General features: G+C 34.5%; 3 protein-coding genes across 4 annotated transcripts; 1 reads left to right on the plus strand and 2 right to left on the minus strand.

The window, feature by feature from the left end:
* The first annotated feature begins 578 nt into the window (after positions 1-578).
* On the plus strand, positions 579-2,850 carry LOC114356816 (Niemann-Pick type C-2a). Its single transcript, XM_028310176.1, has 3 exons — positions 579-747; positions 1,191-1,309; positions 2,245-2,850. The coding sequence occupies exons 1-3, from the start codon at positions 594-596 to the stop codon at positions 2,383-2,385; spliced, it is 414 nt and encodes a 137-aa protein (XP_028165977.1). The 5' UTR covers positions 579-593; the 3' UTR covers positions 2,386-2,850.
* A 1,091-nt stretch (positions 2,851-3,941) lies between these two features.
* On the minus strand, positions 3,942-6,317 carry LOC114356817 (uncharacterized). 2 transcript variants are annotated; one of them, XM_028310177.1, is made up of 3 exons: positions 6,165-6,317; positions 5,373-5,872; positions 3,942-5,262 (listed from the first exon to the last, which is right to left on the minus strand). In XM_028310177.1, exons 1-3 carry the CDS (start codon positions 6,288-6,290, stop codon positions 4,428-4,430), a joined length of 1,461 nt encoding a protein of 486 aa, XP_028165978.1. In that variant the 5' UTR covers positions 6,291-6,317; the 3' UTR covers positions 3,942-4,427. The 2 variants fall into 2 exon arrangements, with proteins under 2 accessions (XP_028165978.1, XP_028165979.1); XM_028310178.1 differs by having other exon boundaries at positions 5,373-5,870; positions 6,150-6,315.
* A 1,135-nt stretch (positions 6,318-7,452) lies between these two features.
* LOC114356814 (mitochondrial 2-oxodicarboxylate carrier) lies at positions 7,453-11,815 on the minus strand. The gene is made up of 4 exons (XM_028310175.1): positions 11,368-11,815; positions 9,954-10,226; positions 8,780-8,961; positions 7,453-8,071 (listed from the first exon to the last, which is right to left on the minus strand). The coding sequence occupies exons 1-4, from the start codon at positions 11,707-11,709 to the stop codon at positions 7,948-7,950; spliced, it is 921 nt and encodes a 306-aa protein (XP_028165976.1). The 5' UTR covers positions 11,710-11,815; the 3' UTR covers positions 7,453-7,947.
* Between the last annotated feature and the right edge of the window lie 67 nt (positions 11,816-11,882).

Raw genomic sequence — 11,882 nt, forward strand, 5'->3', positions numbered from 1 at the left:
TAGTTTTTAGCATTAAATGCCTTTACTTCAGTCTTACTGCAGTGCAGTCTGCACGCAGTATTTATTAGGTATTTTATATAAATATTATACAGAATACTGCTTCACCATAAACCACAATTAAATATGAATGATTGCTAGTAGCAAACAGACAAACATATCCATTAGCTAGCGGATCCACGATAAAAAGTTCTAAAAGTATACAAAATTAGTCATGTGTTGTAATGAATTAGTCGTGGCATTGTACTCGTAACGAGAATGGCCAATCCCATCACACAAAATTGACCGGATGTCATCCTAAGCTCATTATGCTTTAACTATAGTTTAACAATGGGTTAAACTGTGGTATAAATAAATAATATACTTAGTTGTTTTTGTAGAACATCGAAACGCTTTAGCTAATGTAACAAAAATGCCATAGCTCTTTGGCACGTAGGTACACTACGTGGCTCTAGCTCTAGTACCTACACGCTATTGTCACTTTTGGTGAATCATCGGAAGGTCAATCAAAATCGAGGACATAGGTAGCAGTGGTGCATAATGTTTTGCCATTGCTTCAATTTACCATGTCCGATTGCCTTTTATATCGTCTGTAAATGGGATTTTATGTAAATGTTTTTATTTTTAATTTTTTAGGCTCAAAGTTGGCTACCGTTGAAAGCGTGGGAGTGAGCGGGTGCGCAGAGGACGCCAAGGAGTGCATCCTCAAGAGAAACTCTAACGCTACCATCACCATTGACTTCACACCATGTAAGTTACCCTAGACCTACAGTCCTTGTAAACTAGACCGAGTGGATTCATTCCACTCAGCACGGTCAAAACATACCTAAGAGAGAGTCGATAAGCCTGAACAGGATTTCATAATAGGATCGAGGAGATTGAGATGATAAGAAAAGATGCTCTCTGTATAACTGGACATAGAGGGAGCATTATAAAAATAACAAATCCATTTTATAAGAACCTCAACCACATTATTGTGGGAGGTATCAGACGTACCTACTTATCTGCGGAAAATTTAAATGAAAGCTACAATCAAAAATATATCTACAGGAGGAATACCTACAATCACCCCTTTTCTGAACTCTGGAGGTTATTGATTTGACGACATTGTGTTCACATTTAGCTGTGGAGTTACTTTTCCTTACATCGATAAAATAAAACATTAAATTCACAATGCCCTCTTTACTTTTCAGCGCTGGACGTAAAAACCATAGAGACAGAAGTGCACGGAGTCATCATGAACCTGCCGGTGCCGTTCCCGCTGCCGCAGCCCGACGCGTGCAAGGACAACGGCCTCACCTGCCCCTTAAAGGTAAACCACCAGAACCCTAATCTCATCATCTAGGTGTGTAGGTAAAAAAGATCGTTCCATCCACGAAGACGCGCCAATTTTAGTCGAGGGAAGCGCGGGGTGTGTGGGGAGTTTGATCAGAGCAATCAGAGCGTCATTATTGTAGTAGGTATGCGTGTGCACTCATGGATAATTTAGCGTGTACCGATACCGATAACACTCAAACACTAGCAGAAGAATGGTGGGGCGCGTCTTCGTGGAAGAAACGTCTAACTTATTTTTTGAGGTTGCGTGAGAAGAACTGAGTAGGTTCCAGCGGTAGAGGAGCGATGCTGGTGTGTTTTTGTTCAATGCCGCGAGACTAGCGTGTAAGCTAGCCTGTACCTGCACGAAAAACTTTCGTCTTCGAATCGTTTGCGTATTCGACCAAAATTACCAAAATCGATACCCAGCCTTCGAATTCAACGATAACGTGACGATTACGATTGCCAAAATTAGTTTCGTGCTACCATTTTTCACACTAATTTCACTTTACGTCACGTTCAGGGGCGCTGTTTAAGTATTCATACTAAATCTGTTGATGGCGGTAAACAATTCGAAGTCAAAAGTTTTTCTTGCTAGAGGTACCTGCCTAGTAGAACAGTAGGCAGGTACCTACCTATCTTACGTCACAAGTCACCCCACTTCCTGTAAAAGTTCGAGGAGGATAAAACCAAATCGCTTACTCTTTAATAAGAGTCATTCACTACTTAACTCCTGCCACTGCATAATTAAGTAATTTTGAATTCCAATTAACTAAGAAGTAAGTGGGTAGTTTCATTAAAAATTAAGTTAGATTGCGTAGAAGTTACGTATTATTAGGGGATGGCTATATTCAGCCTACCTAAGTCAAATTAATGATGGTGATGAGAAGAGAATAACTTCACTAATTAATATAATTATCTAAACCATTACAGGCTGGCGAGAAAGCGAACTACAGGACGACGCTGCCAGTTCTCAAATCGTACCCGAAAGTAAAGGTGGACGTCAAATGGGAGCTGAAGAATGAGTCTGGCGAGGACCTGGTCTGCGTGTTGATCCCCGCCAAGATCCACTAACCCTCGGTGACGAGACCGGCCCCTGGGATGGACGTGTAAAGTGCAAAAATAGTCCTGTTAAAAGTGTACAAATCGAGTCAGATTATTAAACTGCGGTCTTTTTAATAATGAAGTTGAATGAATTTCAGCGATTCTTTTGTTTTTTGTCTAGTTCACTCAGTATCTGACTCGAATAAAAAATCTCCGTCTCTAAAAAAGCTGAAACGGCCAGTTTACCTTACTTTAGTACGCCTAACGACAAGGAACCAAGCGAATTCATAAAAATCTTGGTCGGTCGGATATTGCAATTTTTATTCTACACAAAAGACGTATTTCCTTTTAACCCATCTCAGTTTAATATTATTGTAATCTCGCGGAAAAAGGAAGCCGTTATCTCCTCCCAGAAACTTAACTACCAAAGACATTCCATTTTAATGTTTTGTGAATGTGCAATATTATTATTGTCAACAAATATAGTTTTAAAAGGACGCAATATAAAATAAGAATAATTTTATTATAGTACCTACTAATAAAAATGTATGTATGTAAAGATGCCACTTCAATATTGTATTTTTTAAATGATAGATAAAACAATTGATGACATCACAAAAAAAAATGAAAATAAAAAGTTTGCTTAATGGTGGCGTGGTTAAATGTTTGTACAATGTAAGTGTAAGTTATTTACCCACTAAAGCAGTGTAAAAATAAAAAATAAAAACTTACGATGCTAATTTCATTTCAAGAACGAACAAAAATTTAACAATTGTTCACCTCCCCCTCAGATCAATGATCTGAGGCCTCTCCCCTGTACTAAGATATTAATCTTACTACTCTCCTATTTAGGTATTCGGTACCAAATCAATTTTAAGTTTTTATTGATCTATTTATTATTAATTTTAAAATTATCTATTAATATTAGAACTTTCCGATACAGCCCGCATAACAGCAGAATAAACTAGCAAAAGGCTTATCCTAACAAAGGCATAAAGTTTGAGTACGAACCGCGATAATGCTGATACGGACCCGAATGGTTAGAAGGAAGTTTGCTGAACAAACCTGAATTTATTGTAAAGTAAATGCTAAATAATACTAGGACGTACGTAGGAAATCTACTGCCTACTTTAGGAAACCTAACTAAAGTCACAATAACAGTTTAACCAAATAAAATAAACACACAGAATAAACTTAAATTAAATTAAACTCGGGAAGTACATAATAACTATCTGGATTTTTTTAATTTTTCGTCATCAAGCCTGACGGCTTTATACGAGCTCAAGTTACGAGAGACAGTTTAAGAAACTTTGTTAATTTTGAACTTTCAGGAACTTATGTAAGTCCTTCTCGACACTAATCATGAACAGGAAATCGGAACATCATAATTTTAAAATTATTAGAGCAACTGCACGAAACTGTTAATTAAAACATTCAATGTGTGCGTACGTTATTTATTCGTATTCAAAGTTTGGTATAAAAATAAACAATTCAATTCACTTCGTATGTGATAATACCTACCTACATACATAATTATGATCATTTTAGGTGCTTCATTTTTGGACAGTTGCATTGCCCATTACATTATTTTGAAGACCTTTTGTTGACTAGCAAACTTATAAACGAAATGGCGCAAGTTCACTATGCGGAAAATTGTCCAAGTTCAACTCCACGGCAACTTGCGCCAAAGGCAGAGGATACACGAGTGTCATGTGTGAGTGAAGTAGCAATATCGTTTGAAAAACGGAAAAAAGAAGCTTTAGTATTGTTTTGCGTAATACAATACAATGGGGGTACCTACCTATTCAAAAAAATCTGACGCTATTAAAATCAAGTAAGGTTTTCAGTACTAAAATAAAGTGGTATGCCCTGAATAATGTGATTATTTGGAGTATTGAAGAAGTGTGTGCATGCATGTAGAGTGCGGCGGTGACTAAAACTTGAAGCAATAATCACTAAAATTTTGCCACATAGTTTTTAGTGGTTAAATAAACATTACCGAATTGCATCAAGGCAAAAAAAATACGCTAAATGGACAGTGACCATTTTATAAAATCTCTCAAATAAATATTTTAGCATTTTTTCTTAATTACTCCTTTGCACTTACAACAAACTTGATGATCAGCCTTTACTTTTCTAAAATGCAAATTAAATTCTTGTTTAAATATCTTTCTATACATAGACTCTTTTACAGGCACAACATTATCCTTATTGCAATCATTAAAATACATTGTGTACATTTGCTTTATACTTAAATTAGACTCAAGAAATTGTTTCCTTTTAGAAAACTGTTTGACAGGTTTCGAATTTTCTGTACTGAAAGACATTATGTGCTTTCTCACTCTGTCTTTAACTTCAGAAGGCAAGGAATGAGCACTGGCTTCGGACAAGCCTCTACCATCAGGCTTGGGTATATTCATCTCAGATTTGCCAAGATGCACATTATAAACAGGCTTCTGAGATATTGCTAGTGTACCTAAATAGAAATTCTTACATACAGTATGTCTAACTGCTCGAACTAGGAAGAAATATTTAAAGGAATGTTTTCTTCTGTGACTTTCATCATCCGATTTGTGTTTTATATAGTTTCTTTCTGTAGTGTTTAGTAAAAAATGTTTCTTTTCATTAGCATTTAAAGAGTAGAATGCTTTGAATATGTGTTCTCGGTCTATATCACTGATTCTCTCACTGCATTTGTATTTGCATGACTTGAGGCAGTCCTTTGTATTTTTGACTCTTCTCTCTGGGACATATTTTCCTCTTCTGCTGACGTATGCTTCGCCTCTTTGATGCTTCACTTTTCGTATATTACAGGCCCATGTACCTGGATTGGGTTTGGGATTTCTGATCCTTTTAGGACGATTTGCAGTCTCTGTCTCTGTCGCAACTCTATTATCTGGTTTACACCTGAAAAATATAACAAATGTGGGTTATAATTTTTAGCATAAATGCAAAAAGTCATATCTTTAGCTCATTGTAAATATAACTTAAAAGTTTATTTATACAAATGAACTTACTCCACTGGTTTTGGTGGCAACATTTGCAAATGTACATCTGGTTCTAACTTAGTGACAACACACTGTTCCTCTTGGTAATTCTCATACTGTCCATAATAAGGCTGTTGGACTCCACCCAACACCAAATGCTGCTTCAATATTGACGGCACTTGCGGTAGTATCACATGTAAAGGTTGACCCATATCTGTGTTTTGTATTACCTGCGGTGCTTGCAACGCCTGCAAATTTTGCAAGTGCGTTTGCTGACATGACATAACGATATGGTTTTGTGACATATGGATCTCCGGAACATGAGTAACCGGTATGTGTAAGGATTTCGATGTGATAGTCTGCTGGTAAGTCACTTTTCCTTGGGATGGCTGCAGAGATGGGTGCGATATGTGTATTATTTGAGGATTCTGAATTTTGGTGGTGGATACAGGCTGATGGTACACCTGAACAATATGAGGAATTGCTTGCTGTGGCTGCTGCATATGCTCCATTTTGTAGTGATGAAATCTGAAATGCACAAGAATAGTAGTATATCATTATAGTTGTAGTTAAGTTTTTGTCACAACTTTGAAAAGTCAGTTCTGTTATTTAATTTCCAATAAGAATAATTTAGAACCACACTTTTTAATAAAACATTGAATTAGGCACACAAAAGATTACACACCTAGTTTCAGAAAAACAAACAAACTTGAATGATTCTAATGAAACATCTATCCTAGTCAAAACTTTATTTTACAATGTAAATGATGAAAGTTTGTTACACTATAGAGGCAAGTAGTTACATACCTTTAGTAAAGATAATTTAATTTGAATTGTAACTTTTTGTAAACAATTAATAATGCCACAGTTCCAACTTGATTCAGGGAAAACAATACACAATACCAATACAAATAAAACGAGATACAACCTCGGCACATTAATAAACATGAATGAATGACTGACAGTTCACGTCACGTCAGACAACATTCAGTGATAGTGATGTATTGATTCGATAAGATAGTGCCACTATCGAAATCTGCCACAGAGGAGCCTAGGCGCAGCAGACCTGGTCTGCCAGACCATTCTCGTCTCATCCACCTAAGACCTAGACAAGTTGCAAGAAGTCGCACGCAACACGTGACCGTTGTAGTTTTGAAAGGTCTTGCTGTGGCATTTTTTGTATGAGAATACTTCACTCCGTGAAAGTATTTTCCGAGCGATCAAAAATTGCCACTTGCCCACAAGAGATATTCCACTTATCAAAACATGATGGTATGATTACTCCACCCCATGTAACTTATAATTTATGCGCTACTATTTTAATAAAATTAAACTCCGCTAAAAAAATTAAAGAAGATAATTTGGTTTCTAAATATTATTCCTTTCTATTCAGTTACCAATCGATAAAAAGTATGTATGTTATTGATACAACACTACTCTTTTTTTTTCTTGACACAAACAGCTATTAGGCTTTGGCTTTCCACTAATTGGCCAGACATTTGAGCTCAAAAATGTTGCAAGTTCTAGCTTACAAAAACTACTAACGAACGCTAAAACAAGATTATATTATTTTTTCTACAATTATTGTTTATAGTAGTCGCGTTGTTGTGAGTTGTCTGAATATTTTTTCCTTATATTGTATTAATCAATTTAGTTGAAAGAAGTTTATAATGTGAATTTTTTATTACACGTGAAGAACAAACAACACTTAAAAATTCAAGCTCGTTCTTGAAAAGTTATTAATTTATGAATATTTATAGTGAAATTAAATATTTTTAAATTACGCGCATTATTAATACGTAACGTAAAATAATGTAAAAATAAACATAATATTATATTTACAAGGCCAAAGTAGCTGACCGGTCGCATTCCTATAAATAATATGAACATAGTTTCAAATAGACACACACACAGCCCCCTTAGACGTTTTTTAAAAGTAATTACTTCGAACTGAAGGCATTGCGAAATTACAACTGCCACGTTTTGCCACTTGGCAGAAGAGTAAAAGAATACCTTTCAGCTTTATAACTTTTATGAATCGCATTCGAGATAGGTAATGCTAATAAAATCACCGTCTGAAACTCAAAATTTCAAATAAAACACATTAAAACGAGTATAGGTTCAAAAATATATTTTCGTATAACATTTCTATACTTTACAATTTGGTCAATTAACACAATTTTTTATTTGGCATAATATTCTATACTACTATTTTATAATTATCACAGAGATATTGAGGACTTTAAATCCGTTTCAATAATATTGTATTGCTTGTAAAAGGTTGATAAAAAATACTTCCTCAAGATCACTAGATCAGCGTATGAAATTAAAATTGAAGTAGGTAGGTACTTATTCTAAAAACAAGTGTTAATAACTCTAATCAATAGAATATTTTTTCCATTCAACATTATTTTTTTAAATTGTGAATTTGTTTCACTTAAAAGTTAGGTAAGTGAAGTACATGAGATGTCCTCATAATAGTTTTAATTCTACATTAAAAATGCATAATAAATGTCAAACAAAAAAATAACGATTTTTAAAAAATAGAACTACGTTGTAAATTCTTTAATCAGTCATTGATTGTGCACTGACTAATATTACTTATTTATTTAATCTGAAACTTATTTTCTAAAAAGTGGTATACATAATCGTATACAACTAACATAATAGCTCCACCAGGGCCCAGCCGGAGAACTTTTGGCAACAGACCTTTGTAAAGAGCACGAAAACTGAAAACAAAAATAGTATACCTATTAGATACGTGGTTGGGTGGTAAATCCAATAAAACTCAACAAATTACTTTGATTCACGGAAATTAAAATTTTCCTTGGCTAACGCTCAATTATTGTGAGATAAAATTATTTTAATTGCAATCAAACACTTTTTATTGATAATAATTATCAATTATTATTGTAATAAAGAGTAGAGAAAATAAAGAGTTCACCAAAAACAAAAATTATATTATTCATTACGAGATACGACGTAGCGTATCGTTATAAATGTTAATATTTATCATTATCAATTCAGTAGGTATGCACAACTTTGTCGCATCTATTTAAGAAGTGCATTTGGGACATGGAATATACAAATTGATGTACCTACATTTGTAAATAATGACAGTGTACCAAATTCTTGTTTAAAATACACGTCGGACGGACGCAAAGTCCGGTAACATTAAACTGGCAGCTAGCCAAAAGTTTAGGTAGGCTAAACGATACTGTATCCTATGCTATATTATTTTCTGTGTGATGTGATTTCAAAGAACTAATAAAGTTGTTTTAATTACACACGTCAGTAAACGTGACAATACAAGTAGTAAAAAACTGTTACTATGAAATGTTATTGTTCGAGAGTAAATTCGATAAATAAAATTAAATAGAAACGCTCTGGTTTTAAAGATACATAAAAAGAAGCTACTCGTATTTCGTATAACTTACCCTTCTTCTCTGTAAACTAAAATGATTGCCCCCGTCGTGGAAGAATATTTAACGACACCCGGAGTTGGCTGTGGTCCTTGTATACGACTTTTTGCCACATCAAATGGTATGTTTACACAGGAACCAAGAACTCCTGATGTGAAACCAATTGCTACCTTTCGGCCAAACTCTAGAAGTGGATCCTGTAATAAAATAAAAGCAAAAGAACTGATTTTTAGAAAGAAAAGTTACAGAAGTGCACACACAAAACACGAAAGGTTTGATCTTGTTCGAAAACTCGATGCCAGTAGAGTAGAGCACACAAAATAAAGCACGTTAGTTTGTTCAAATTCATATCTCGATTTACTCAGCGAAGTTGGTTACTTGAAATTGTCTTTCTGTGCCAACAAAATACCTAAGTATGCGCGGATCGCTTGACTATGCCGTGGGAAAAGCCTAGTTTATTTTTTATTAGACAAGAAGCTAGCAACTACTAAATGCTATAAAACTAAGAGAAGTACCTATGATTATAATCTATACTAATATTATAAAGCTGAAGAGTTTGTTTGTTTGTTTATTTGAACGCGCCAATCTCAGGAAGTACTGGTTCGATTTGAAAAATTCTTTCGGTGTTAGAAAGCCCATTTAGGGCGAAAGGCTATAATAGGCTATATACCATCACGCTATGAGTAATAGACGCAGAGCAACAATGAAAAATGTTGCGAAAACGGGTTTTCACGCGTACGAAGCCGCGGGTACAGCTAGTCACATGATAAAACTGTTAGTTACACAAACTATCTCTAGCAAATAAGATAACAAATGCTTGTTAAAATTATATTTATGTTTATTTGATTTGAATTGGGCTGTCTCTACTCAGATAAAATAGATAAGTTATACAAAATTATTCTAGCCAAGACATTATTAGTTTCACAAAAATGTATCTTTATGGTTTTACGAAATTTTTAATTTGTTTTTAATAGAAACTGCATCAGTTATTGTAATTCTGTTTCTAAATATTATTATTTTGGAATGGTATCACAATTTTTCATGCACTTATCTTATCTCGGGAATAAACACTATTCTCGAGAGAAGCGCGATAAATAAAGTTGTTACGTAAAATTTATTTACTAAAAGCTATTACTCTTCTTCAGAGCTCAAAATAAAGGTTGAACACTGAATGCTGATGATTACTTACTTGATTTTCTGGAATGTATCCTTTGACGCTATGATAAAATCCGAAGTACACCATGTTGAAAACTCCATTTCTTGCGATTGTAGCCGTAAGTCCCTTGTTTAGCCCTCTGAATCCGAGACCATTTTCTCGGACTATTTGTCTCGTAACAGACCAAGTGCTTGGTATTTCGGTGGCTAAGGCTCTGTTAGACTGTAAAGTAACCTTGACCACCTCAAAAGGGTTTACCAAAATGGCTTCAGTGATTCCTGCTCCCAGGCCAGCTAGAGCAAACGTCTGAAATTCAACATTAAGCACCTTTAAAAACTATTTGCTTTGTAGTTTGTGCTAGCGGTATAAATTAATTAAAAAAAATTAGTAAAACAAAGATAAAGCCACCTTTCGATTTTCTGACAACATTATTACTTACTATTAATTAGTTTTTAATGAGTTTACATAATTCAAGTGACGAGAACGATTTAGAACCGAAAAATCATCAATATTCTGTACACCAGAGGTTTTCAACCTTTTTCATATCACTGAAAAATTAAAAAATATTTTGCGACTCGGGACCATTCACTTTTTTTTTCGAGAATTTTTTAAGGTTTCATAGATGTTGTAGGGACCAAATTTTTCAATCCATACAACATTTAGGTATGTATTTGCATAATTAGATTTCGGATAAGTATATCTTTAAAACTTTATTGTTTTTTTTATACTGAGGCAGTTCCCCAGGGGGTCGCGACCCACAGGTTGAAAAACACTGCTATACACCATCATTTGCTAATAAATAAGTTTCGTGGAAAGTGAAAGCATGAATATTATCATTAGGTATGTTAATCCTAATTAACTAAGTATCACTGAAAACAAATACATACTTAATTCCATATTAAATGGGCTTTAATGTAAACAGAAAAAAAATGTGTTTTAGGTAATAAAATATATTAATCGCATCAAGCTACCATAAACGAGTAGGTAGGCAGGCTACGTCCTTTACGGCGGGATCTCGGTAGTCGGTGGTAGTGATGAGTAAAAAAAAAGATAGCTAAAAAAAACCATAACATACAGCAAAATGCCTTGTTACGCTAATTATTTACTTTGTGGTTTGAACAGGTGACGAATTTCAAGCCAAATTGGTAATACTGTCTGCTGATTTGCAAATAAGCCAATTTGTTACTATTGCAAATAAGCCAATTTGTTACCATCAAATTCCGACAAGGCGACGTTATCAATAAAGTGATTAAGTACCTAATAACGTGGTTGTCGTTTTAGTAATTAAATAGACTTAAATTACCCAGTTAATGACTATGCAATGCAATGCATGCACTGAATCAATGTACATATTTTATCAAGATATTAATGTAATGAATAGGTAGTGAAACAAATAAATAAGTAAAAATAAATTTTAAAGCGAAATAAACGAAAATAAAAATCTCACTAAAGGAGTTGGTGTACTGGAGCCAAACATAAAAAACCTTTTATATTGTTCGAAGGTCAAGAATTTCACAGCGCGTTTTGGTGTCTCAGCGAGGATGGGAGGCAGAATTCCTTTCCAGAATGATGTCACACCTTCGTATTTGTACATTTTCTTCATACAATCCACGATTCCAGTGTAATAATGAGGATCGGAATGTTTGGACGAAGTTTTTGTTGCCTGGAGTTGTAGCCGGGTCTTCACAAGGTCTAATGGATGCATTATACACACTTCTATAAATCCTGCACTTCCTCCCGCACCAATTTGCATTGCTGCTTGCTTTAATAGTTTCTCAATATCAGCCATTTCAGTTTAATGTCCAAGTTTTCTCAATTATAAAAAATTCAAAACTTTTTAACACTTTTTTGAGACGTCTACTGCTGTCAAAGTTAATGACACGAATAAAATAAACTTTTGTGTTTCTTATCTCTGGGACTAATGATGTCACACAATTTTATTGAGCTCAATTGAGCTATAGT

The sequence above is a fragment of the Ostrinia furnacalis genome, unplaced genomic scaffold (assembly GCF_004193835.3).
Source record: "Ostrinia furnacalis isolate ACB-3 unplaced genomic scaffold, ASM419383v2 OfSCF2961, whole genome shotgun sequence".
NCBI classification, from domain to species: domain Eukaryota; kingdom Metazoa; phylum Arthropoda; class Insecta; order Lepidoptera; family Crambidae; genus Ostrinia; species Ostrinia furnacalis.

Coding starts and splice junctions, on each gene's coding strand:
- LOC114356816 (XM_028310176.1), top strand. CDS start 594: ATGGGATTTTATGTAAATGTTTTTATTTTTAATTTTTTAGGCTCAAAG. Junction 748..1,190: donor CACCATTGACTTCACACCAT/GTAAGTTACCCT, acceptor TTTACTTTTCAG/CGCTGGACGTAAAAACCATA. Junction 1,310..2,244: donor GCCTCACCTGCCCCTTAAAG/GTAAACCACCAG, acceptor AAACCATTACAG/GCTGGCGAGAAAGCGAACTA.
- LOC114356817 (XM_028310177.1), bottom strand. CDS start 6,290: ATGTTTATTAATGTGCCGAGGTTGTATCTCGTTTTATTTGTATTGGTA. Junction 5,873..6,164: donor AAGTTACAATTCAAATTAAA/TTATCTTTACTA, acceptor CTTGTGCATTTC/AGATTTCATCACTACAAAAT. Junction 5,263..5,372: donor TTGCCACCAAAACCAGTGGA/GTAAGTTCATTT, acceptor TATATTTTTCAG/GTGTAAACCAGATAATAGAG.
- LOC114356814 (XM_028310175.1), bottom strand. CDS start 11,709: ATGGCTGATATTGAGAAACTATTAAAGCAAGCAGCAATGCAAATTGGT. Junction 8,962..9,953: donor GATACATTCCAGAAAATCAA/GTAAGTAATCAT, acceptor ATTTTATTACAG/GATCCACTTCTAGAGTTTGG. Junction 8,072..8,779: donor TTAGTTTACAGAGAAGAAGG/GTAAGTTATACG, acceptor TTTTGTTTTCAG/TTTTCGTGCTCTTTACAAAG.